General features: G+C 46.7%; 1 protein-coding gene across 2 annotated transcripts in view; it reads left to right on the top strand.

Annotated features, from left to right (window-relative positions):
- Ift140 (intraflagellar transport 140) overlaps window positions 1–25,928 on the top strand; it is an 86,026-nt gene that overhangs the window by 4,828 nt on the left and 55,270 nt on the right. For both annotated transcript variants that reach the window (XM_021186052.1, XM_029471007.1), the window contains exons 3-14: window positions 370–591; window positions 6,088–6,209; window positions 6,342–6,484; window positions 9,513–9,688; window positions 12,808–12,899; window positions 13,994–14,100; window positions 14,841–14,986; window positions 16,638–16,841; window positions 17,190–17,262; window positions 17,894–17,985; window positions 24,477–24,604; window positions 24,935–25,052. In XM_021186052.1, the coding sequence (XP_021041711.1) occupies window positions 370–591; window positions 6,088–6,209; window positions 6,342–6,484; window positions 9,513–9,688; window positions 12,808–12,899; window positions 13,994–14,100; window positions 14,841–14,986; window positions 16,638–16,841; window positions 17,190–17,262; window positions 17,894–17,985; window positions 24,477–24,604; window positions 24,935–25,052 (1,623 nt within the window). The remainder of the gene's footprint in view (window positions 1–369; window positions 592–6,087; window positions 6,210–6,341; window positions 6,485–9,512; window positions 9,689–12,807; window positions 12,900–13,993; window positions 14,101–14,840; window positions 14,987–16,637; window positions 16,842–17,189; window positions 17,263–17,893; window positions 17,986–24,476; window positions 24,605–24,934; window positions 25,053–25,928) is intronic.

Genomic DNA, 25,928 nt, shown 5'->3' on the forward strand with positions numbered 1-25,928 from the left:
TTTTTTTTGGTTTTTCAAGACAGGGTTTCTCTGTATAGCCCTGGCTGTCCTGGAACTCACTTTGTAGACCAGGCTGGCCCCGAACTCAGAAATCCGCTTGCCTCTGCCTCCCAAGTTCTGGGATTAAAGGCGTGCACCACCACTGCCTGGCCCCAGCAAGAACTCTTAATTGCTGAGCTGAAGCTGTCTCTTCAGCTCCTAATAATTTTCAAATTAAAAATAATGTGGAGAATGACTGTGGAAGATACCCATCATTAGCCTCAAGTATCCACAGGCATGTTGTACTGATGCAAGTTTTATGTGTTAGACCGCTTCTTGATGTACTTACTCCTATCTACAATGGGAGGTCTTACTTCTTGTCCCACACAGGGTGAGCCCGTGCCTGACACCCACATTGAGAGGTCTTTCCAGGCCACTTCACTGTGCTGGCACCCAACAAGGCTTATCCTGGCTATTGGCTGGGAAACTGGAGAAGTGATAATGTTTAATAAGCAGGACAAGGAGCAGCACACAGTGCCCCTGCCACATACGACTGACATTGCCATCCTCAGCTGGAGCACCAGTGGGAGCTGTCTGGTATCTGGAGATAAGGTAAGTGTATCATTTCCATCCCCACCGTGCACATAGGGTGCATGTGAAAGATGCTAAGTCCCAAGGTATAGGAAACGTGTGGCTTTGAGGTTCAGCTGCTCTCCTCAGGCATAATTGCAGGGGTGGGGGGCGGTTCTGTTTCATTTCTTATTGATGGAGAATGTCAGGCATGCATATAATGTGTTCTGATCAAGTCTATCCCCCATCCCTCCCCTCCAATTCCTTCTCTGTCCCTAATACCCTATTCCTTCCCAATTTTATGTGCTCTTTTTCTATTTTCTTTTTTATATTTGAATCAAAACTTCAAGTATTTATCCTTCAATACCATCATGTGCCAAAGATATGTCTATAATTTTTTTTTTTAAGATTTATTTATTATATGTAAGTACACTGTAGCTGTCTTCAGACACTCCAGAAGAGGGCGCCAGATCTTGTTACAGATGGTTGTGAGCCACCATGTGGTTGCTGGGAATTGAACTCTGGACCTTCAGGAGAGCAGTCGGGTGCTCTTACCCACTGAGCCATCTCACCAGCCCCTGTCTATAATTTTTAAATGAACATGTTAGGGGATTGCACTCATGGAGATAGAGTGAGTATCCAGGATACCAGCCTGTTGGTGGCACTCCAAAATCACCAACTTCCATGAACACATTTTTAGTGGCCTGGAGTCTAGTTTCTCTAGATTGGGGCTCCTTACCTTGGGTGAATTTTGCAGTGATGAGAGACGTGGGAGTCTCATGTGCCCTGTGGCAGAGGTTAGCAGTGCTGCCAGTGCTCTGAGATATACTGGACATTTTCTGTGACAAGAATGACCTTCCAGAGCTGAGAAGCCCTGGTTTGAGTCACGATTGTACAGCAGAAATCTCACAATGTGCCACATTTAACTAAAGGTAATATATTGACATGTTTCCAAACCTTATAAAAGTCACATAGAGTGAAAAGACTGCACAGTCCACAGCCCACCCTCCATCTCTCCTCTTTCTTCAGCCATACACTTTTCAGATCTTCAGAGAAGCTAAAAGAGCAGCTCAGGTTCTCATCCCAGTAGCCCTAGCCACGTAATGGTGATGCCCCTGGCTTTGCTGGTGTTCTATTGCTGTGAAGAGACACCATGGCCAAGGCAACTCATGAAATGAAACATTAATTGGGGGCTTGCTTACAGTTTTAGAGTCATTCATGATCATCATGATGAGAGACAGGTAGGCATGTCTGTGGAGCAGTAGCTGCATTCTTCACATCTTGATCTGCAGGCAGCAAGCAGAGATACATACTGAGCCTGGCATGGTGGGCTTTGACCGCAAGCAGAGTCCACCCCCCAGCAACCCATTTCCTCTAAGGAGACCACACCTCCTAATCCTCCTAATCCTCTCATATGGTTTCATTCCCTGTTGACTGAGCATTTATGAGCTTACGGGAGCCATTCTCAGTCAAACCACTCGATCCCCCTAAACTGCAGGCCTTGGGTAGCATAAGGGAAAAACATTACAGTGTGAAGCATTTATCAGTGATACGCTCCAGGTATCCGTGTGTGTGCTTCAAATCAGTGGGAAAAGCCAGTGAGCAACTCCAAGAAACTACGCAGTAGTCCAGATAGTTCACAGATATATGTGGCCCTGAGACGAATATTTTCTTCCTGGACACTTAGACAAAGCTCACAAGTTCATTGATTTTTTTTTCCCACATAAAGCTTAGCAACACCCTCATCAAGGACTCTATAAATATCAAGGCCTATGTCCTCTTGGTGCCAGAGAGGCCCTAGATAACTACATACAGTGCCTGCAGAACTTTCCAGAACCACCTCCCCTTGACTTTCTCTTCCTGTCCTTTGAAGTTGAAGAGCCTGAGTGCTGAAATACACACACACACACACACACACACACACACACACACACATATTGCAAGGAATACTTGTCTACCTTTCCCATAGACGTACTAGTTGTTGACACTAACACGTCTACCTTTTCTCTGCCTATGCACTTTTTTCCTGAATATTTGCAGATTCATCACAAATACTATGATACTTTATTCCTAAATACATAGGCATCCAGCACCTAAGATCTCAGCCCTCTCCTTCATCAATACCAAGTACCTATCACACCCAGGGAACGGAACACTGACGCAGTACTATTACCCCATGTGCAGTCCCTTTAAGATTTCTCTTGTCTGGACTGGGAAAATAAAATTCTTGCCATTTAAACCTGAGGATCACAAGGTGGATCATCAGTTACTAGGTGGTGGAGGTGCACATCTTTACTCCCAGCACTTGGGAGGGAGAGGCCAACCTTGTCTTCAGAGCTAGCTCCAGGAAAGCCAGGGCTACACAGAAAAACCCTGTCTTGAAAAAATGGGGGGAAAAAAAGATAGAGCATAAGAACCCATGTAAATTTAGACTGTTGGGTTGTTTTTGTTTTTTTTTTTTTTTAATTAGGTTTTTGGGGTTTTTTTGTTGTTGTTGGGTTTTTTTTTTGGTTTTTCGAGACAGGGTTTCTCTGTGTAGCCCTGGCTGTCCTGGAACTCACTTTGTAGATCTGGCTGGCTTCGAACTTAGAAAAGACGTGCATCACCAAGCCTGGCCTTAGGTATTTTCTTTATTTACATTTCAAATGTTATCTCCTTTCCTGGTTTCTCCTCTGAGAGCCTTTTTCCCCTATCCTCTTCCCCCCTCCCCCTGCTCATCAACCCACCCACTCCAGCTTCCTCCTTGTGGGAACCAGGCAGACTACCGCATGGCAGAGCTTTGAGCACAAATATTATTATGATTATAATTATTATTTTGGAGCTACTGTAGTGGATTTTTTTTTTTTTTGGTTTTTTTGAGACCGGGTTTCTCTGTGTAGCCCTGGCTGTCCTGGAACTCACTTTGTAGACCAGGCTGGCCTCGAACTCAGAAATCCACCTGCCTCTGCCTCCTGAGTGTTGGGATTAAAGGCTTGCACCACCACTGCCCGGCGAACCTGCTCTCTTGATGAATGTGTGTCTTCTAGAGATTAGAGGCCTTAGGCATGATTCCTTCCCAGGCTTCAGTCTGCTGTCAGGTCATTCATTCATCTGCGTGTCGTTGCTCAGTCCTAAGTGTTGAGTGCTTTGTTTCTAGGATTAAAGGCGTGTACCACCACCGCCCGGCTACTGTTGGGGAATTTAAAAACAGAATTGTTTTACGGAGTGATGAAGGTGGCTGTTGTTACTTACTGCATCATTTTTGGTTTTGATTTTTTTTCCCTCTGTGATTTATTAAACATTGTTGCTTGAAAAAAAAAAAAAAGAACATGTAAAAGCCAGGTTGAAGAAAGAAAAAGAGGAAAAGGAAAAGCCTGGGAACAACTGAAAATGCCTCCAGTGATCAGAGCTGGAAGAGTCTGAGCAACAGAGTAAACTGCATTTAGAGCCGGGCAGTGGTGGCACACACAAAAAAAAGAGTTCATACTGTTATAAGCATACTCTTATGTTTATATCATCACCTATAAATAGATGATGGAAAAGAGAAAAATCTCTTATGCTGAAGCAGACCAAATGATTTATGTTGATACTTCATCCATGAGGAATTCCATGCAGAATGTCTTATTTAGGGTTTCCATTGCTGTGAAAAGACACCATGACCACAACAACTCTTATAAAGGGAAACAGTGAGTTGGGGTGGGCTTACAGTTCAGATGTTTAGTCCATTCTCGTCATGGCAGGAGGCATGGCAGCCTGGAGGTAGACATAAGTGCTGGAGAGAGCTGAGAGCTCTACATCCCAATTAGCAGGCAGCAGGAAGAGACAGTGAGGCACTAGGCCTGGCTTGAGCTTCTGAAACCTCACAGCACTTCCTCCTACAAGGCCACACTTCCTAAGAGGGCTCCTCCTTATGGGACTGTATGGGAGCCATTTTTATTCAAACCATCACAAGGTAGAGTATAGTAACTCCCATCCCTTCAGTGAGAAATGCATACTGCATACTTCTTTCTCATGCATACAGCATAAAAAGAGGTGTAGACGCCCGACTTGCCAGCAAGAAAGAAACCACAACAGGATCCTTCTGCAACACGTTTATTGGGAGAGCTTTTACTGCGAATGTGAAAGACCCCGAGCCCCAGAACTGGTGCAGCCTATATATGCCTAGGAGAGGCATGTCTACACCTGATTGGTTATGCTTTCAGTACCTCATTAACATGCCTCGGGTCAGGCAGTGACTCAGCAAAAAACTTTTGCACATGCGCACATTGGTTGTTTACCCATAATCATGGGTGGTGGCCAGCGGTAGCCAGCGCCATCTTGTAATGGCGTATGTGGCTTCCCACAAAGAGGGAAAAGACTCATTTTACAATGGATAAAAGCTACTCTAAAGGTTGTCAAGGTGATGAATTGTGTTTATAGTAAGGACTCTCCAGTAGGGAATTGCTCCTCTGGTCCTCCCCCAACAAACCCATAACCACCATCTAGTTATGGGAGAAATATCGGATAAATCCTAGTGGAACAATGTAACTGAGAAGTCCTTTAAAAATAAGCCAACAAGGAACACCCGAGGAAATCACAGCCCACAGGAGCCTAAGAAGACATGACGACTCAATGCCACGTGGAATCCTAGGCAGGCTCCTGGGACAGAAAAGGGATATTAAGAATACAAATACGAGCCGGGCGTGGTGGCGCACGCCTTTAATCCCAGCACTCGGGAGGCAGAGGCAGGCGGATTTCTGAGTTCGAGGCCAGCCTGGTCTACAAAGTGAGTGCCAGGACAGCCAGGGCTACANAGAGAAACCCTGTCTAGAAAAACCAAAAAAAAAAAAAAAAAAAAAGAATACAAATGTGGGGTGGTGAGATGGCTCAGCAGGTAAGAGCACCCGACTGCTCTTCCAAAGGTCCTTAGTTCAAATCCCAGCAACCACATGGTGGCTCACAACCATCTGTAACAAGATCTGACTCCCTCTTCTGGTGTGTCTGAACACAGCTACAGTGTACTTACATGTAATAAATAAATAAATCTTTAAAAAAAAAAAAGAATACAAATGCTTTCTTTGGTGTTCATGGCAGTGCTAGAGATTGAATTCAAGGCTGTGTGCACTGAGAAAGCACTACTGCTGAGCTGTATCCCCAGCCCTGACTTGAGCTGTATCCCCAGCCCTGACTCATCAATTCTAAGGAATGTACCTTACGGTTTCATAGCAGGGGAAATTGGTGTCAAATATAAGAACTCTGACTGTCATTGTAATCTTCCTGTAAATCAAAATTAGTCCGACAATTACCAGTTTATTCTAAGCACATGACAGCTGCTATCTCTAGAAGTGATGTAGAGGAGGGGCTGAAGATAACAGTTGTAATTCCATAAATACTGTGGAATAGTTTAGCATTTCTATAGTGTACACACAGGTAGTACAGTCATGTTTTTGAATGAAAAATCACTAGCGTTTTGCTTCTCCATTGCTGTTCACCTCCAAGTAGGGAGCTTTCTGTAGGGAAGTGTTCCTCACACATGTTCTGTAGGACGTGTTCCTCACGAATGTTGTTGGCCTCTTGCAGCTTGGGGTCCTGCTCTTGTGGAGATTGGACCAGCGAGGCCGAGTACAGGGAACACCACTCCTGAAACACGAATATGGGAAAGCACTGACCCATTGCATCTTCCGGCTCCCCCCTCCTGGGGAGTAAGTATGAAGCCCCACAATGTTTGGTGTGTGTCTCCCTTCATCCTGGGGTAGGGTGTATGGCTCTTGATCCATGTGGACCCAGCCCAGAGTCATTCTGGGAATCTTGACTGCTATATTCTTTACTCTCAGGGATCTGGTTCAGTTGGCAAAGGCAGCAGTAAGCGGGGATGAGAAAGCCCTGGACATGTTTAACTGGAGAAAAAGCAGCTTTGGAAGTTTCCTGAAAACGGGATCTCAGGAGGGGCTGTCTTTCTTTGTCAGTCTCATGGATGGTGAGCAACTTGGGACATAATTGTAGAAGCAAAAGGATGTGAGAGAGGCTTGGCTAGGGTTTTAGGCTGACAGCAATGCTGCTGGGTGAAAGGAAGGCAGGGTACAGTGCGTGGATCTTTGGATGCTGGGCTCCCTCAAGATGCTCTCGTGCTTAGCTGTTGCTGTGCTGTGCTCTAACAGACATGAGGACAGGCCATCTTAATTTGTGTTGAAGGGGTTTTTCTAAAGAAGTTTTTGCTCTGTGCTGAGATAGGGTCTGACTATGTAGCATGGGCCTGCTTCTAATTTATGACCTTCCTCCTGCCAAACTCTCCTAAGTGTTGGGATTGCAAACGAACACCGGCTATGGCCGGCTTCATGAGGAAGGTTTTAGGGTTTGGTTGATTGGTTTGTTGATTTTTTTTTTTTTTTTTGGTTTTTTGAGACAGGGTTTCTCTGTGTAGCCTGGCTGTCCTGGAACTCACTTTGTAGATCAGGCTGGCCTCAAACTCAGAAATCCGCCTGCCTCTGCCTCCAGAGTGCTGGGATTAAAGGCGTGCGCCACCATCACCCGGCTTGTTGATTCATTTTTGTTTTGTTTTTTTCCTTTGGTTTGGTTTGAGGGGGGTTCCATTTGTTTTTTGAGACAGGATCTTACTACTGCGTACCCCTGGAAGGCCTGAAATGTGCTGTGTAGACCAGACTGGTCTAAAACTTAGAGATCACCTGCCTCTGCCTCTCAAGTGCTGAGATTAAAGGCGTGCACCGCCACCACCACACAGAGCTTACTATTAAGCACCATCTGTTGATTGTAATTTTTTTCCCTATCTTGTGTGTGTGTGGCAGTGTGTGTGTGTGTGTGGGGGGGTATTTTTGCCTAGTCTGATCTTAAAGTCATGGCCACCCTCTTGCCTCAGCTTCCTGAGGGTGGAGATTATAGCTCTACTACCACGCTAACTGACTGATGATTTTAATATTACTTATTCTCACTATAAGCATGAATCCCAGCCAGGGTTGAAACAAATACACCCTGAAGCTAATGAGACAGAGTAACAGTCTTAAGTGTTATGTCGTGGAACTGATTTAATCTTATGCCTGTCTAGCTTATGAATGAAGGAGGCTCAGACTATGGTTATTTTATTTGGCTCTGACAATTACTTATTCTAAGCACATGACCCCTAATCTACTTCTCTAATTGCTAGCCTGGCTACCTGCCTGCAGCATATCCCAAATTCTTGCTGTTTCTCCTGGTCATGTTCTCATGGTCCATCTCTTCCCATGATGCCCTCTTCCCTCTCCCTCACCTCATGATTCCTCTTCAGACCCCAAGCCCAGGAACTGAAGCCCCACCTTCCCCTCCTCTACCCAGCTATAGGCTATAGGCATCTCTATTAACCAATAGTTTTAAGTTAAGGAGCAAGGTTTGCACCACAAAAGCTGATAAATGTGAGAAGTCCCTCCTAGGCACTAGAGAGTAGAGAATTTACCATTACAATATGTAGTACAGACCAAGCCTCAACATAAGTGCCTGGCAGAGGCCCAGGAGATAAGAACCAAGGGAGGTGAAGTTTAAGAAGGGAGGCTGCTGATGTTGGAAGAGTTCATAAGGTTTATAACTTTTGAATAGGAAAAATCTTTTGTTATAGAGAATAGATAGAGCCAGTGCAGAGGGGAAATTGAGGAAGTCCCAGAGGGAATCTCTAAGCGGGTGATCCCCATGGGCCAGAGAGAAGAGTATGGGAAGGAGGGCTGAGGTGGACGGGCTGAAGCTGGTAACCTGGAAGAGGATGTGTACAGAGCTATGGAGGGTCTAGATTTACATCTCTACCTGATCCCCAAGATGAGGGCTTTAAGGTACAGTTCTGTGTGTTTACATTTCCCTCTATGGAAGATGGGGATTCTTGTCTGTAAAAGGCCTGCTCCATAATCTCTGCTTAATAAATACTCATTGTTAAAGTGAACTTAGCTGATTGTGAGCTTCCCATTTAATAAGAACTCAAGCATTTCATGAAGAAGAAGATGAGACCAGAGGACAAGAAGGGCCCCTGAGGAGGCAGGCTCCTGAAGAACTTCAGAAATGAGCCAGAGAACCCTGGAAAGTCATCCATCACTCAGACACCTAAGGAGAAAGAAAGGAGGCAGGCCAGATGTTGAAGGAGGCCGACTCGTAGTTGAAGCGGTAGTTCAGGGCAGGCCAGGAAGAGGAGGAATGTAGGTGGAGAGAAGAGGCCACTGCGGTGCTACTGACCCTGAAGCTTAGGTGCTAAGGAGCTTGGGAGGACAAAAGAGGAAAATGATGGCAAGTAATATACCTAACGACATGAACCTGGGGGGGCAGAGAGAAGAGTCCTCCTTTAGGATAGGGATAGGGAGGGTATAAATACTCTGAAAGAAGGCTGGAGAGATGGTCCTGTAGTTGAGAGCACTGGCTGCTCTTCCAGAGGTCCTGAGTTCAGTTCCCAGCAACCACATAGTCGCTGACAACCATCTGTAATGTCCTCCTCGGGCGTGCAGACATGCATGCACACAAAATGCCCACATACATAAAATACATGAACAAATACATCTTCGGAGCTGAAGAGATGGCTCAGTGGTTAAGAACCCTGATTACTCTTCCAGAAGACCCAGGTTTGACTTTCAGCACCCTCATGATGGCTCACAAACATCTTTAATTCCAGTCCCATGGGAATCTGATGGCCTCTGTGGTCACTGCATGAATGTGGTACACATAAGTACATGCAGGCAAAACACCCATGCATATAAAACAACAAACAAACAAACCTAAAGATACTGAGCAGAGATGATGGAGCAGTCAAAAGGCTGGATGCTAATTGATATCTCCCAATACTGTAAGAATCACAGACAGCTGGCCTAAGCAGGAAAGCAGAGATCATTTCAGGGATGGTAGCCTGAGAAACACTGTGGCAAATGTTTTAAGTTCCTATAAAGATGATAGATGTACTGTCAGAGCATCCTTAAGGAAATAGAAATGGCCACTCATGGATACCATTGAAAGGCTGATGACCCAGGAGCCGCCTCTCTCCCTAGGCACAGTGCACTATGTGGATGAAAAGGGCAAGACTGCCCAGGTGGCATCCACAGACAGCTCCATCCAGACCCTGTTCTACATTGAGAGGAGAGAGGCACTGGTTGTGGTCACAGAGAACCTTCTCCTGTCTCTGTATGTGGTGACTCCTGAGGGAGAAGCTGAAGAAGTCATGAAGGTAGGTGAAGGAGCAAGGTGTGGGGCTACACTAAAAGACCTGGGACTAGGTTTTCTTGCCTGCTTTGACTGTCTCTGCAATCTTGGTTAACAAGTTTGACAGTTTACTGTCACTTGCGAGAGAGAGCAGCTAATGTAGCTGCTCAGGGTCCCTTTTCACTCCAGGCCATTTGGTAGCCGTGAGGGAAATGAGAGATTTTCCAGGATCTCTGGACAGAGAGTGAAAGAATCGGGGTTGCCTAGGTTACCAGGCTTGCTCCTCTTCTGTGCCCTTCTCAATTAGAGAATTCAGCATCAGTATCTCGTTGGGCTTCCACAACAGAGCTGGGTAAACAGGAGGCATGGTCCCCACTTTCCAGCTCTATGAGGAGGCTGTTTCCTTGCCCAGTGCCTGTTGCAATGTCACTTCAACAAAATGGTCCTTCACACCAACTGTTTGCTACCATAGGCATCCACTTTGCTTTACACAGTGAGCAAATGTTAGTTACCTTGCTGAATGGTAATGTTTTTAAGACAACCAGGGTGTTGATGAAAGACATAGAACTGTATTGTTAGCCTGAGTCCCTCTGTGTGTTTAAGAGGTCCACTAGGAAGGCATGCAGTGTCACCACAAGCTCCTGGGTAAAGGCCACCTGCTGCTTGCTGCTCCTGTGAGCCTTTGCCTCCCTCCCTTGTTTCATTGTTTTGCATGTGTGTCTGTACACCATATACATGCTCAGTGCCCATAGAGGCCAGAGGAGGCTGTTGAGTTTCATGAAACTGGAGTTGTGAGCCACCAAATGGGTACTAGGAGTTGAACCCAAGTTCTCTGGAAGAGCAGCCAGTGCCTGTTGAGCCATCTCCACAGCCCCCTGTTGTTTCTCTTATCTGTTTTTTAGATCTTGGTTAGGTTTGTTTGTTTGTTTGGGGTTTTTCCCCACCTTGTTTTTTTTGTTTGTTTGTTTGTTTTGTTTGCTTTTTTGTTTGTTTTTTTGTTTTTGGAAGAGGGTGGTGGGGGAGGTTGGCTTATTTTGACTGTTTTGTTTTGAGACAAGGTCTCATGTGCCACGTTGGCCTGGAACTTGCAACATAGCCAAGGCTGACCTTGAACTCCTAATCCTCCTACCTTAGTTTATTAAATTCTGGGATTACAGATATAAGCCAGAATGCCCTCGATGTATAAGACTTATAAGAATCCATGAACCCAAGAGAATGCTGAACTTGCCATACAGACAGATACTCCTCTAAGTTGGAGAACTCACTGTATCCTGTAACAGTAGCTGTGAATTCTGTGAGTTGCATGGGCCTGAGCCAGCTTGAGCCAAGTTGACAAATAGCCACTTCCTATATAGTTTAAAAACAGATAGGTCTTACTCACAGTTCGGGAGGCAGAAAGTCCCACTCAGGCTGCAGCCAATTCAGGTGTTTCTAGGGGTTGGTTTGTTTGTTTGTTTGTTTTACATTGTTTTGTTTTGTTTTTCAAGACAGGGTTTCTCTATGTAGCCCTGGCTGTCCTGAAACTTTCTCAGTAGACCAGGCTGGCCTTGAACTCAGAGATCCACCTGCCTCTGCCTCCTAAATGCTAGGACTAAAGGAGTGCGCCACCACAGCCTGGCACAGGTCAGTTCTTGTTGAGAAACTGCTTTCTGGATTACGTCGAGTGACCTCTCTGTGTCCCTGTATGGAGTCTAGAGAGGAAGAGGAAGAGAACACATGAGCTTGAGGGAGAATGTGAGCATAAGTTTGCTGCAGTATCTGGTTCTAAGTTCTGAGTCCACCATCCTCCCTTAATTACCTGCTAAAGGCCCTCTCTGCACATGCCGTCAGTCACAGAGGTAGTTGGTGCTTCCGCATACGAATGGGATGGGGAGGATATACCATTAGTTCATAGCACCTTGCCTCAGGTACCTGACTCGCTCCTTACTGATTGTCAGACTCTGGGAAAGTCTGGTTTCTGCACAAAGTAAGGATGGGAGACCTTCCCTAAGAGCACAATCAGGATAGAACAAAGAGCTTGCCTGGAATGCACTCGGAATGCCCACGATCCAGTAGGCTGGAGGTCACTGTGTGTAAGTGCTGCTTGCCTATATAGCTTTTTAAAAATCCTTTTAGAATTTTTATTTTATTTTATTTTATTTTATTTTTTATTATATTTTTTGGTTTTTNGAGACNGGGTTTCTCTGTGTAGCCCTGGCTGTCCTGGAACTCACTCTGTAGACCAGGCTGGCCTTGAACTCAGAAATCTGCCTGCCTCTGCCTCCCAAGTGCTGGAATTAAAGGCGTGCGCCACCACTGCCCAGCTGGAATTTTTATTGTATGTGTATGGGTGTTTTGCCTGCATGGATGTCTGTGTACCATGAGTGTACCCAGTGCCCACTGGGGCCGGAAGAGGTTGTTGGTTCCCCTGGGACTGGAAATACAGGCAGTTGTGAACAGCCATGTGGATGCTGAGAATCAAATCCTGGTCTCTGGAAGAGCAGTCAGTGCTCTTAACCACTGAGCCATCTCTCCAGACCAACCCTGCAGTTAGTCTTGCTACTTTGTGGGTCCTTTTTCCTACCCTTTATCCCCCCTGTTTCATCCCCTAACACTAGATTGGAGAGAATCAAGGATAGAGAAGAGAGAGAAATTAGGAAAATCCCTGAATCTGATTTCTTTCCTTTTGTTTTTTCTTTGGCCACATCTACTAACGAACTACAACCAGATTTCCTAAATGACTGACAACCACCCACCCTGTTTACTGGGGTGATAGCATTTTTTATACCCTCTGAAAAGTTCCCAGAATCCCAAAGGTCACACAATTACAGAGATTGTCTGTAGTTGGTCAAACCATGCCTCTGCGGAAGTACAAGGCAAATCATATTCAGCTGCTGTGGACAATCCAAAGCAGCCCCAGATCCCACCCCTGGCATTAAAATGAAAGCACATTCTTATAATGTTTCTGTGTTTTCTGAAGAAACCAAAATTCCATAATTATCCCTTAAAACTCAGGCCAGCTCTCCATTCCCACTCTGCCTGTGTGGCTGCCCCTCGTGAGTCTCAGTGATGGCACTGAAGACCAGATGCCAGGCTAACACAGTTCCATCAGGCATCTCAGAGAGAGCTGGCTGCTTCTTTCAAGTTGTCTTTTTTCTCAAACAGGTAAAGTTGAGTGGGAAGACAGGCTGCCGGGCAGATATCACTTTGATAGAGGGCAGCCTTCTCGTGACAGCTATTGGGGAGCCTGTGCTCAGGTGAGAAATTGTTCTCGAATACAGATTCCTGGACAATCCTGTCAGGAACAGACTCTTTTTTTTTTTTTAATTATATGTAAGTACACTGTAGCTGTCTTCAGATGTACCAGAAGAGGGCATCAGATCTCATTACAGGTGGTTGTGAGCCACCATGTGGTTGCTGGGATTTGAACTTCGGACCTTCGGAAGAGCAGTCGGGTGCTCTTACCTACTGAGCCATCTCACCAGCCCCCAGGAACAGACTCTTTTAATCTTGACACAGAATATGCATATAGTGATGAATTCTCATATTAGACAAGTCTATGCAACTCAACAGTGGAGGCCCCAGGACTCCTCACCTACTCTGGCTGTCCCTCCCACCTCCCCTATGCCTTCAGCAGGGTGGCCATGATATATACTGCCCTCTCAATCGCTTGGCCTGATTTGGAAGAAGTTTGGTTTTGATATAGGTCTTGTTGCTGCTGTTTATGCTGGTGTCCAGCAGTGCTCCCGCCTTTGCCTCTCAAGTAACCAGGACTACAGGTATACCCTGCCAAACCTAGTTCTGTGTGATTTCTTAAGAGTGCCATAGAGGGCTGACGAGATGGCTCAGCTGGTAAGAGCACTGACTGTTCTTCCGGAGGTCCCGAGTTCAAATCCCAGAAACCACATGGTGGCTCACAACCACCCGTAATGAGATCTGACGCCCTCTTGCTGGAGTGAGTGAGGCCAACCGGAGCAGAGGTCCTAAAAATTCAATTCCCAACAACCACATGAAGGCTCACAACCATCTGTACAGCTACAGTGTACTCACATACATAAAATAAATAAATCTTTTTTAAAAAAAGGAGTGGCATAGATTCAGGCATTTTGATTTCTTTTTGGCTACTCAGTTCAGCATAATGCTCATTGTTGCCATATGTAGCTGGGACTCCAATGTTCTCTTCCCCTAAGCCATGTAAACTATCCTTTAGTAACAGTATAGCATCAAGTTCCTTTTTGTATTAGGAGTCTATAGAGCACGGCTCTGTGTTTTCTCAGGCTTGGTATGGCCCTCAGATCAGAGGAGAATGCTAATATAATCCTTCACAGCCCTTCCCCTCTTTATATTGCAGGTTCTGGGACTTAGAACGGGGAGAGAATTACATACTGAGTCTACAGGAGAAGTTTGGCTTTGAAAAGGGAGAGAGTATGAACTGTGTGTGTTTCTGTAAAGCCAAAGGTAAGATATTTGGTCTGACATGAAAAGAATAGAAACTACTTCAAGCACTATATCAAGAAAAAAAGTTATAGAGGAATGTAGAACCTTTTCAAAAATGAAAACTGGTTATTGTGGCACAGACCTTTAATCCTAGTGCACAGAAGGCAGAGGCAGGTGGATCTCTGTGAGTTCAAGGCCAGCCTGGTCTATGTTTTAAGTTCCAGGACAGCAAAGGCTACAAAGTAAAATACTATTTAAAAGGAAGGAAGGAAGGCAGGGAGGGAGGGAGGGAGGGAGGGAGGGAGGAAGGAAGGAAGGAAGAAAGGAAGGAAGGAAGGAAGGAAGGAAGGAAGGAAGGAGAGAAGGAAGGAGAAAAGAAAGATGCCAGGTGGTGGTAGTATGCACCTCTGAGCTTTCTAGGCAGAGGGAGGGAGATCTCTGTGTTCAAGGCCAGCCTGGTCTACAGAAGGAGTTTCAGGACAGCCAGGGCTACACAGAGAGACCCTGTCTCGAAACAAAGAAAAGAGTGACACTGGCATTATATACATTGATGCCTTTCCTTCCTGGGGTGCTATGGGTCATGTTTGTGCAACAGTAGAAGTATACAAATGCCGACTCCATGGACAGGAAGTTAGGAGATGAACCAGAGCGTCACTGAGCACCCAGCACTAGTGGGGCAGATTGCAAACTGAACACGGCATTCACCATCACCTTTTAAATCATTCTCAACGCGACTGACACGTGCTTTTTTTTCCCTCTAGGTCTCCTAGCAGCGGGTACCCATAAAGGACGAGTAGCTATGTGGAAAAAAGTGCCAAGCTTTCCAAATGGCCGTGGGGCGGAGGGCAAGGACATGTGGGCCCTTCAGACCCCTACTGAGCTTGAAGGGAACATCACACAGATAAAGGTACTGTATACAGCTCTGTATCACATCTGACGCACGCTGTCCACTGTACCAAACGGAGAACATTATTAGCTTGGAACATAGTCTTATCCGTTACTCAGTGTAGATCAGAAAAATGACACCAACAAGAAATTATACAGATACATAATGCCAGTACTTAGGAGCCTGAGCCGTGAAGTTCTTGAGTTCAAGAAAGACCAGCCTGGGTTATATGATAAGACCCTGTCTCAAAAGGAAAAGAAAAGAATAAATTTTAAATGTCCTCTAATTTCAGTAATTTCAGTATTGCGGGTAAGGGATGGTGGATGTATTTTAATATCTGTCAATCTATTTACCAATTCCTCTGTCTCTACATGTGTGTGTGTGTGTGTGTGTATTCATATATAAATACATGTAAAACAGCTTTATCAAGATATCAGTTACATACCCAGTAGTTTTAGTATGTTCACAGAGTTTTGCCAGCCTTCACCACAAATTTTTTTTCCTTACAATAAACTTTAAAACCCTTTAATTACCCCGAAAAGAAATCCATCCCCCTCCTCTGCTTTCCCTCTCCTGCCTTCCATGCCAGTGACACACACTGTGACTAGATTTGTCTGCTCTGGACATTTCATAAAAAATGAGGCACACAGCTAGGTATAGTGGCTCACGCCTTTAACCCCAGCACTTAGGAGGCAGAGGCAGGTGGATCTCTGAGTTCCAAGACAGCCAGGGCTGTGAAGAGAGACTTTGTCTCAAAAAACTAGATGGAGGGAGGAGGGAGGGAAGGAGGGAGGAGGGAGGAAGGGAGGGAGGGTAGGTAGATAGATAGATAGATAGATAGATAGATAGATAGATAGATAGATAGATAGAGGCATATAATACGCAGGTTTTGTAACCTCTTTGCTGGCCTCCTGCTGCTTGCATCAGTGTCCTTTCTGGTTGAGTATACTGTTGTATGGGCAGAGCAGGGTTTTTCTGTTACTCGGCTGATTGGTGATTGGAGTTGGTAAGAATGAAGCTGCTCTGAACCTGTGTGTATAGGTTTTATACATGTGCTTCGTTTCTTGGGAGCGTTTTGTTGTTAATTTGTTACTTTGTTGGCATTCTGTCTGAAGTCACCACAACTTCCAGTATTCCAGTAGGATGCTTATGGGAATGAGCAGGTTGGTAGCAGCCTCTGTGGAGTCCTGCTGAGTCCAGCATCACCTGGATCCCTCTTCTTTGGCTGCATTCTGATCCTTTACATGGCTCTTAATTATTCATTGAAAACTGAACGTGTCAGATAGACTTGAAGCTAGGAAACTAACATTTCTCACCAGAAGAAGAAAGCTGGGTAATTTAATGATATAAATTTTCTATAAATTCATAGAGAATAATATATATGAATTTGTTATAATCAAAATGACAGATTTCTAGCAGATGCCCTGGAGTTAGAGGAGACCTTGGATAGAACAGCCACAAAGGTGTCTGCCTGCCAGTCCACAATTCACATCTATCAGTATTTTAAAATTTTTCTACTAACGTACATATTTTACCTTTTGAAAGTTTTTAAGTTGTTTCTTAAATAACAAGAAGTGGCGGTGGACCCTCACGGGGCATTTATATACTTGCTGCCTGTGTCCCTCCTGCTCTGTTTATACATCTGATTCTCCCTACATGGTACTTCATGAAGTGGGGCTCCAGGAAGAACCTTCTGGCAGTGAGCAGCACCGAGTCTGTGTCCATCCTCAGTGAGCAAGCCATGTCGTCACACTTCCACCAGCAAGTAGCTGCCGTGCAGATCTCCCCGAGCCTAGTCAACGTGTCTTTCCTGTCCACGGGGGGCACACACAGCCTGCGCACCGACATGCACATCAGTGGAGTGTTTGCCACCAAGGTGACTACCGAGGGTGCCTGTGGCTGTTAGATAGGGTCTGCTATGTAAGCAGAGCTGCCTTCTGGGGCATTGGTGGGGACTTGGAGGCAGCTTAATCCATTCTCATTACCACCCTGGATCACCATCCTAAGTGTCCATGTGTGTCACATTTATAAAGAAATACTAAAAGCACACAAGCATTTTAGGTCTAAGCTGTATCCACAGAAGACTCAGTGACCTGAAATCAGGCTGGCAGCAATGGCAAGCCTCAGTGACGCAGGAAGAAGGCAGGCTTTGGAAACATGCAGGGCCTGGGGTCTGTAGCATATTCTTCCTTACCTCTGCTTTTGGATGTCCATGTTCATTTAGGATGCTGTGGCTGTCTGGAATGGAAAGCAGGTGGCGATCTTTGAACCCTCAGGATCCACCTTAAGGAATGCAGGTTAGAATCTCTTCACGCCCAGAGAGGGCGCCACTGTTCCTCTGTCCTGTGAGTCCCTGTGAGTCCCAAAGAGCAAGGATGCACTCTTTGGGACTCTTCAGTTATCTCAAGGCTGACTAGTGCAGCAGGTGCTAAGATGTCTGGTGTGGTGTGTGCTGTCAGCCTCCCTGACGGATGGACACTGCTCCTCAGCACCTTTGGTGGGGCACAGACGCTTCCAGAGTTGCTCACAGTGTGACTGCTGCTTATCAGGCATGTTGTCCTCGATGCTGAGCTCCTGGGAACCCCTTCAACCAGGGCAAGAGAAGTAAGGCTGATCGGCAGAGTGGGCATGTTAAATCTCCCAGAGCAGGCCTCGGGCCCTGGAGCCTCCATAGTTCCCTGTGTTCTGAGCACATGTTCCTTCGTGTCTCTCTCTTCTTTTTTTTTTTTTTTATATTATATTTTCATGTTTCTTCACGTTACATTTTTAGTGTTTGTCCTAGCTTTTTCCTTCTTATCCTGGAAGTCGGTACAAGACTCAGGTAAGGTGGTCTCATGGAGTTACCATAAGGACCAGGCCGACTAGGGATTCCATCCAGGACTGGTACCACCACGCTGCTGCAGCTTCAGTACTCATCTTTCATTTCAGGGACATTCCTGTGTGAAACATCAGTGCTAGCCATGCATGAGGAAAGCATTTACACCGTGGAGCCAAACCGACTCCAAGTCCGGACCTGGCAGGTAAGTGACTGTTGACAGTGTGATGATAAAGTTACAGCCACATTGAAAATGCGGCTCACTGCAAAATACGGGCTCCGGGGTAGCCTACCCATCTATGGCTGTGACCTCTGAAAGAGGGAGGCTGAGTTAGAGCCTTTTTTCAGGGAGAAGGTCCGTTTCCCTGGACCTTGACTGTTAGATAGGAGGAAATGCGTGTCAGTTCACCATACAACCGGAAGGCTCCGTGCTGTCAGCTTGGATGACATTTCTGGATGAGCCGAATGAAGCCAGGATAGGAGCATCTTCTACACCGTACAGCAGTTCAGTGCTGGCCTCTTACAGTGTGGCCTCAGCACAGCCTCTGTGTCAGACATCGTCCCTGTTCACACCGACTGTGCCTAGCTAGAGCCTAGGACTGACGTGATACTGACCTGCTGTGGCTGCTGCAGCACATTTCCACAAAACAGTGGCATAATGGAACAGAAGGGGTTTTCTCTCACAGTTCTGGTAATCAAATCCTGAATCTAGGTTGGTCAGAGCTTTGGAAAGCTTTTCCAGGAGCTGGTGGTACTGTCAGCCATGGTGTCGTGGGCTCACAGAGGTTTCCCTGGATGTGTTCTTCACATGTTAGCTCCCGGATCACATTTCCTGTCTTCTCTTCTTGTTCTCACAAGTGCTGGGTTTTGTTCCTAGCACCCACATGGCGGCTCACAACCATCCTCAGCTCCAGTTCCAGGGGATCAGCTACTCGCTTCCAGGGCATGTATGTGGTACGCAGATAGACATGTGATTCATACATGCATAACACAAATCTTTTAAAAAACTAGCACACTTTCACTAGAGTACATAGTTGAGGGGTGGGCTGTGTGCTTAGCATGAAGAGGGACCTGGGTTTCATCCAGAACACAGAAGACAAAATTGCTTGTCAGTGGTTCTAGGACTCATTCTAACTCAGAATGATTTCATCTGAAAGTCTTACTGCTGGGAGTATGGATTAGTGCAGTGTCTAGATTGGACAGAGCCCTGAGGTGCAGCCCCAGAACTATAAAGTAAAGAAAGCTTTGATTTACTTATGTCTGCAAAGACCCTTGCATGCAGGGCTTCAGGAAAAGAGATCTTTTGGGAGGCAACTCAATTATGTGAGGCAACATTTTATGACAAGATTGAGAGTCTGTCTATAGTTTTATGTATCGAGTGTGTGTGTGTGTAAGAGAAAGAGAGACAGAGACAGAGAGACAGAGAGAGATGGGGTGGGGAGGGACAAAAGGAGAACTGTGTGTACACACATTCACGTTGTACATGTGGGGTCAGAGGACAACATCAGGTATTCATCTTCTGGCTCCTTCAACTTTTTATGTGAGACAGGGTCTCTCATTGACCTGGAACTTCACCACATGTGCCAGGCTAGCTGACCCACAAGCTTCCAAGCATCTGCCTGCCTCAGCCTCCTGTCCCACCATCACTAGGATTCAGGGACATGCCATTATGCCTGACTTTATGTCATCTCCCCAGCCCTGGAGTGGCTTTTCTCTCATACATCACGTGTAGACTGCAGCCTCCCCTCCTCCCAGACTCCCTCCCCCACTTCTCTCCAAGATTCACATGCTGCTCTATTTCCCTTCAGTGGTCTTTATGTGGGACTTTGAGTTGTTTCTTGGGACAGCATGTGCCTCACTGGAATTGCCACATCCGTGATCTTGTCCCTCACATGCCGCTCATCCAGGCCCTGGCATGATGCTGTTACTTCTGGGTGACAGGCAGTGAGTGCCAGACAGTAATCAATGCCAGGGTGAAGACTGAAGTGAGGAGGGATGGGAAGAACCTGGTGTGTGGACATTAGCTAATGAGGAAGCAGTACATGGCCTTACACCCTCCTGAAAAGAAGGAATGGGCGCTAGTCTAGAACATAACATGCCATGGTTTTCTGTAGCCTGTAGGTCCAGGAGAGCAGAGAGGCTAGATGGCAGGATGTCTAGATCCAGAGCCAGTGTCTCTTTCCTGCCTGTGCTGTCTCTCATTCTCTGACATTTGCACTCTGGATTTAGCAGTCTTGAATGGGATGTCAGCTGTGGATGTAGAGATGAGAGAGGGTGAAGTGATAACTTGTGGTTGGTTTCTTTGGAAAGTCAGTTATGTCAAATGATGTTTTGTTGGGGCACACAGGGAAGAGGATGTTTTGCTGTAGAAGACACATAAAAAGACACACGATGTTTAGAAGAAATATAAATATAACCCAGCAGGCAATGGACCATGCTGGATGGCATTGGTACACCTTGCCATTCCATATTGGTCATTGTTTGTCATGACTTCATAAAAAGAAATGCACCAAAAAACGTCTGGAGGTTTATTGCTGCTTCTGGGGACTCAAGCTGATTGGCACAGTGAAGTAGATATGTTTCTAGATATGTTGGCTGATACAGATTCACATGGAGTTTTGCTAAGTAGACCAATGTGGTGGTTTACTGACACAAGACCCCTGGGAGGACACATGATGTTTGGAGGGAATATAAATAGAACCCAGTCAGTGATTGCGAGCTTGCATAGATAGCTTTGCAACACCTCATTAGTCTTGAGTCTTCTTTTCATTGAGAGCAGCACAGGCAGAAAACTTCTCCTGGTGCCCCTGCTCATCCTAGTCACTCCTGCTGACTCGTGCCGATTGGGCGGAGGCCTGGCTGTTTCTGCTGGGCCGTGCCATCACTGCTGATTCCTGTTTGCTATCCTGAGACTACTGAACTGGACTGCTCGTATCCTGACAATTGGAGATTGAAATCTCCCCCAACTACTGCTACTACTTCCAAATAACATACAGCAGAGCCTCGAGGCTTCTTCTATATCAAGCTGCTGTTGATTCATGCAAACTAAACTGCTGATTTCCTGACAACGCAGATTGGATTTGCTCCAGAGAACTATTTCTAAGCAGGTCCACTTCCCCCATATCCTAATAACCTTTCCTTTCCTCTGCCTCTGGTAGGCGTTAGGCTAAAAGGGAGGTTGAAACATTTAAAAACCCTTATTAAAAAGTAGGTTTTGAAAAATCAAAACCTACAAGAGGGGGACTGTTCTTCATGACAGATTACGGGAAGGCTGTACCAGAGCAGCGAAAGGACTTGCAGGTTTTGGCTATACAAGAATTGGAAACGGGGCTGGTGAGATGGCTCAGTGGGTAAGAGCACCCGACTGCTCTTCCAAAGGTCCAGAGTTCTAATCCCAGCAACCACATGGTGGCTCACAACCATCCGTAACGAGATCTGACTCCCTCTTCTGGAGTGTCTGAAGACAGCTACAGTGTACTTACATATAATAAATAAATAAATCTTAAAAAAAAAAAAAAAGAATTGGAAACAGAACTAAGGAGCCTGCCTATAGGACCAGCAACTGTCGTGGAATTGGGTCCTCCCCGGAACCCTTCCTTTGGTTTTTGTTTTGGGTGCAGTGTTTGGATACAACCCAATCCTCATGTATACACTGTACACTAAGCCACACTACCAGCTTGTCTGCCATTTTAATGTCATAGACATCATGTGTGCTGGTTGTGACCAGTGAGGAAATGCTAGTGGTCTCTCTCACATTCCCAGCGAACATCTGGCATGTCCTTGTGGACCCTTCTCTCTCCTCAGGAGGCAGACATGTGTGGCTCTTATTATCTGGCTCGGCAATGAGGTGACTTCAGATACTTCCTTTCCATTTTCTGCACCATTACCTTTAGGGAGGATTACAGTATGTGTTGTATATGGTCAGGGCTGAAGCCAGAGCCCTGGCTAGAATGGAATGAGGCAGGAGCTTGTTGTGCTGATGTTGGTGTCAGCAGGAGTAGGGTAGACTTTGGCTTGCCTCTTGCGGCTCTGTTGATTCTCATTAGAATATAGCTTCTCAAGAAAAACAAACCTGGTGGTGGTGCCCACTATGGAGCTTAGTGGAGTCTGAGACCCATGGAGGCTTCAAAGGGCGGCACAGTGGCAGGAAAGGAGTCTGCAGGGCCTGAAGTATCTCCAAAGCCACTAACGAGGGAAGAGGCAAGTCTTATGGGAAGATGCTTTTAAAAAATGGATTCACGAAGTTAGAAAGATGGTGGGACATAGTCACAAGAGGTAAAGAGTGGGGAAGCTGTACCCTCCGCTGCCCAGTCTCAGCCAGCAGGCTGCAAGCACAAAGGTCATGCCAGAACTGAAAACACAGATGAAAGGTGTGTGAAGGCCTAGAGCCCCCAGAGAATTAGGGCATGACTGACGAGGACCAGCCTTGGGCTCACTGGTCGGCCCCTAGCATGGAGCTGCCAAGGCTGCTTCCTGTACTGCTTGCCCTGTTAGAAGATAGAAAGCACAGAGCAACAGCATTGCCTGAAATCTGGGCACCACAGTTCTGCCCAGCTACAGGCCCTGAGGATCGGGTGGTTTGCAACAGCCTGGAGCTCCCTAAGAAACATCATTACTGCATAGGGCTGGCCCACGGCCCCAAAACATGGGGTCACAGTGACTGTAGCTTGTGCTGCTTGCCCTGCTGGTAGATGGAGAGTGGGGGCAGGAGCCGTGCTGCCCACAGGCTCTGAGCACAAAGGTTGAGCCCAGCAAGCCTCAGAATGGCAGACATCTGGGACAGGGAGGTAGGTGTGCAACAGCCTGGAGCTTAGCAGATTTAGCCTGAACATGCTGCCCAGCTGCACAGTCGCCCTGGTTCTGAGCAATGACAGGATGTCTGAGATGAAAAACGGTTCACTTTCTGCATTGGACTCCTGGAAAGATCCCTACGGTTCTTCCTTCCCCTGGAGGCCACACTGGTATCACTGATCCACTACCCTGGACCCTAGTGAAGCCAAGGTTCAGGTGGATATCTGGGGTCCTGTTAATATCTGTGGCTCACATTGCCACCACAGGACAGTTGAATGTCATGGTCTGTGTTGCCACTGTAGACCATCTGAGGTCCGTGGCACGTGCTGATGCCAAAGGCCGTGATCTGTGCTCACGCTGACTGTGAAGGGCAAAGAAGCTACTTTTGCAGTGGTGTTGATACCTGCAGACTCACAGTTGAGAAGGAGATATGGAAACAGTTGAGAAGGAGATATGGAAGGCTTCTGTGACAACGCCCAACCCCCGACCCAAAAAAGTAACAGCCTAGACAGAAAGCCATCGAAGAGAACTCTTGAAACTGTGCTAAAGATGCTGAAGTGTAGCTCTCCACACTGACAGCTTCTAACAGGTCCACGTGGGGAGGGACGCAGTTTCCTTAAGGGGCTGGCCACTGGGAGATAGACCATGCTCCAGTGTATGGGCAACACAAATTGGACTCGGTTTTGTTTTCTCCCCTTTTGGGTTTTGTTTTTTTTTGTTTGTTTGTTTTGTTTTGTTTTGTTTTGTTGAGACAAGGGTTTCTCTGTGTATCCTGACCGTCCTGAAACTCAATCTGTAGATCAGGCTAGCCTCAAACTCACAGACATTCTTCTGCCTCGGTCTACTGAGTGCTAGGATTAAAGGTGTGCACCCCCACTGCTTGGCCCTTCTCGTTTTTTTCCGGGAATGGTAGGAGGTCACAAGGGTTGGGGGTGGCAGAGCTGGGGAGACTGGGAAGTGAGCGTGATCGGGGTGCATGATGAGAAATTCCCAAATAATCACTAAAAGTATTATGTAATAAAAAGAATAGAACTTGTGTGGTTGTGTAGTGAGAGTGTCAGGGAGTTGGTGGAGGATGGGAAAAGCCTGGGAGGTTTAATCGGGAGAGGCTCGAGGGCCGCTTCTGACAGTGAGGGGGAGAGAGAAGTAGAGTCCTCCCACATCCTGAGTCCCGGCTAAGTGTGTGTGGTACCTGAGAAGTGGAAACTGTGGAAACAGAACAGGTATTGGTAAACTTGACCTGGAGACATCTGCCCACCCTCAATACAACGCTCCACCGCTCACTGCTGACTACCAGACTCAAAGATCCAGACACAGAGTCATTTAACTGCTCAGTACGTGTTCTCTCCTTTTCTGGGCTCTCTGATAGCTGGCTTCTTCCTGGTTCACCTCATTTTTAAGCATTGCCCCTAGAAGAGACATTAATTCCATAGGCATTTTATTGAGATGTAAAATACAGGAAGTATGACTGTGTTGTAAGTGTGGATGGTCTTCCACGAGTGGCATATGTCCAGGATGTGACAACCATCCTGGCAGAGGTACTCTCCCATCTCACTACCCAGAAGGCCATGCACCTAACATCGGCCACATGAGGAATATCATTGCCCACCCAGACCAACTCACAGGGACGGAGGTCGCCATCTGTCTACCTTGCTGCAGTCCACCATCCTGTGTGTGACCACGGAGCACTTCTTAGCTGAGGGGCCTGTGCATCTTTGATCCTTGCCCCGAGGCCTGTGGCACCGAGACTGTGCGGAAGGGAGACCTGTCTCCCTATGGATCCAGCCCTGGTCTAACGCATGCCAACCCCTCAGCAATCACTACTGTTTGCGTGAACGTTGTTCCGGAGAGAAAGGGGGCACCGCACCACAGACGTGCATGGCTAACTTGTTCTTCTTTCCCCAGGGAACTGTCAAACAACTTCTGCTATTCTCTGAGACCGAGGGGAGCCCCTGCTTGCTGGATGTCTGTGGGACTTTCCTGGTTGCAGGGACAGATTTAGCTCATTTCAAAAGTTTTGATCTTTCCAGAAGGTACAGTTTCCTTCCACACTCAAGTATCAGATGCTGTTTCGTTTTTTAAGTTATGGGGCAATTTAGTAGACAGGAAATTGGAACAATGTCTTATCTCACATGACACCTTTTTTTTTTTTTTTTTGTAATTTACAAGAGACCTTTTATTGGTTCTAAAATGAACCTCCTTTTCCCTGGACTAGGGGGTTAAGTGCACAGGTGAGAAGAGGTGAGCTGAACAGAACACTCTAAGGCCAGGGTCTCAGCAGTCAGAGAAGCTCATGTCTGTGACCAGCAGGAAGGTGCCAAGAGGGCGCTGATGTCATTCTTCCTCCTCCTGTCCTCACACAGGGAAGCAAAAGTGCACTGCAGCTGCAAGAACCTGGCCCAGCTGGTCCCTGATGTGGGGAGCATCACTTCTCTGAGATGCAATGCAAATGGGAACAAGATCAGCATCCTCCTCAGCAAGGTAAGGCCAACATCCCTGCCGGCCTTCTGATCCATATGAAGGACCTCCGAGGATACGGGCTGTGCCTGGGCCCTGGCAGGACCTGACAGACATAGCTGTTTATTCTGTCTCCTCATTAAGTCTTTTAGGTCTTTATGTCTAGCCTTCTCTCTAGCCCCTCCTTGCTTCAGATCCTTCCTCGGTTTCTGCCTTCTATCAGCTCTCTCCTGCCTGCTTCCATCTTGGGACACACACAGTCTGTTCTTTTATGTGTGTGTTTGGAGGGTGGGGGGTGGAAGACAGGGAGGATTGTTGTTAATTCAAGACAGGGTTTGTCTGTGTAGCCCTGGCTGTCCTGGAACTCACTCTGTAGACCAGGCCGGCCTCAAACTTGGAGATCTGCCTGCCCTTGCCTCCTGAGTGCTGGGATTAAAGGCGTGCACCACCACCCCTGACCCATTCTCTGTTCATATGTGCTCACCTGCACACACTTTCCATATTTCCTGCCCTTCTTGGTTTTCCTCGGAATCAGCGGTATCTTCTTTAGCTCTTTGTCATTTTCTTGCTTGTCTTCTTCATCACCTAGCCAACATCACAAGACAAGACCACTCGCATGCCTTTAATCCCAGCACTTGGGAGGCAGAGGCAGGCGGATTTCTGAGTTCGAGGCCAGCCTGGTCTACAGAGTGAGTTCCAGGACAGCCAGGGCTACACAGAGAAACCCTGTCTCAAAAAACAAAAAAAAAAGGAGGAGGAGGAAGAGGAGGAAGAGGAGAAGGGGGAGGAGGAGGGGGGAGGGGGAGGAGGGAGTAGTAGGCATGCTAAGACAACAGCAAAAATGTCATTGTCACTTGTACTTTGGTGTCCCACTGACCCTGACCCTAACGGCAGCTTGGC

Source organism: Mus caroli, chromosome 17 (assembly GCF_900094665.2).
Source record: "Mus caroli chromosome 17, CAROLI_EIJ_v1.1, whole genome shotgun sequence".
In the NCBI taxonomy this organism is placed as follows: Eukaryota; Metazoa; Chordata; class Mammalia; order Rodentia; family Muridae; genus Mus; species Mus caroli.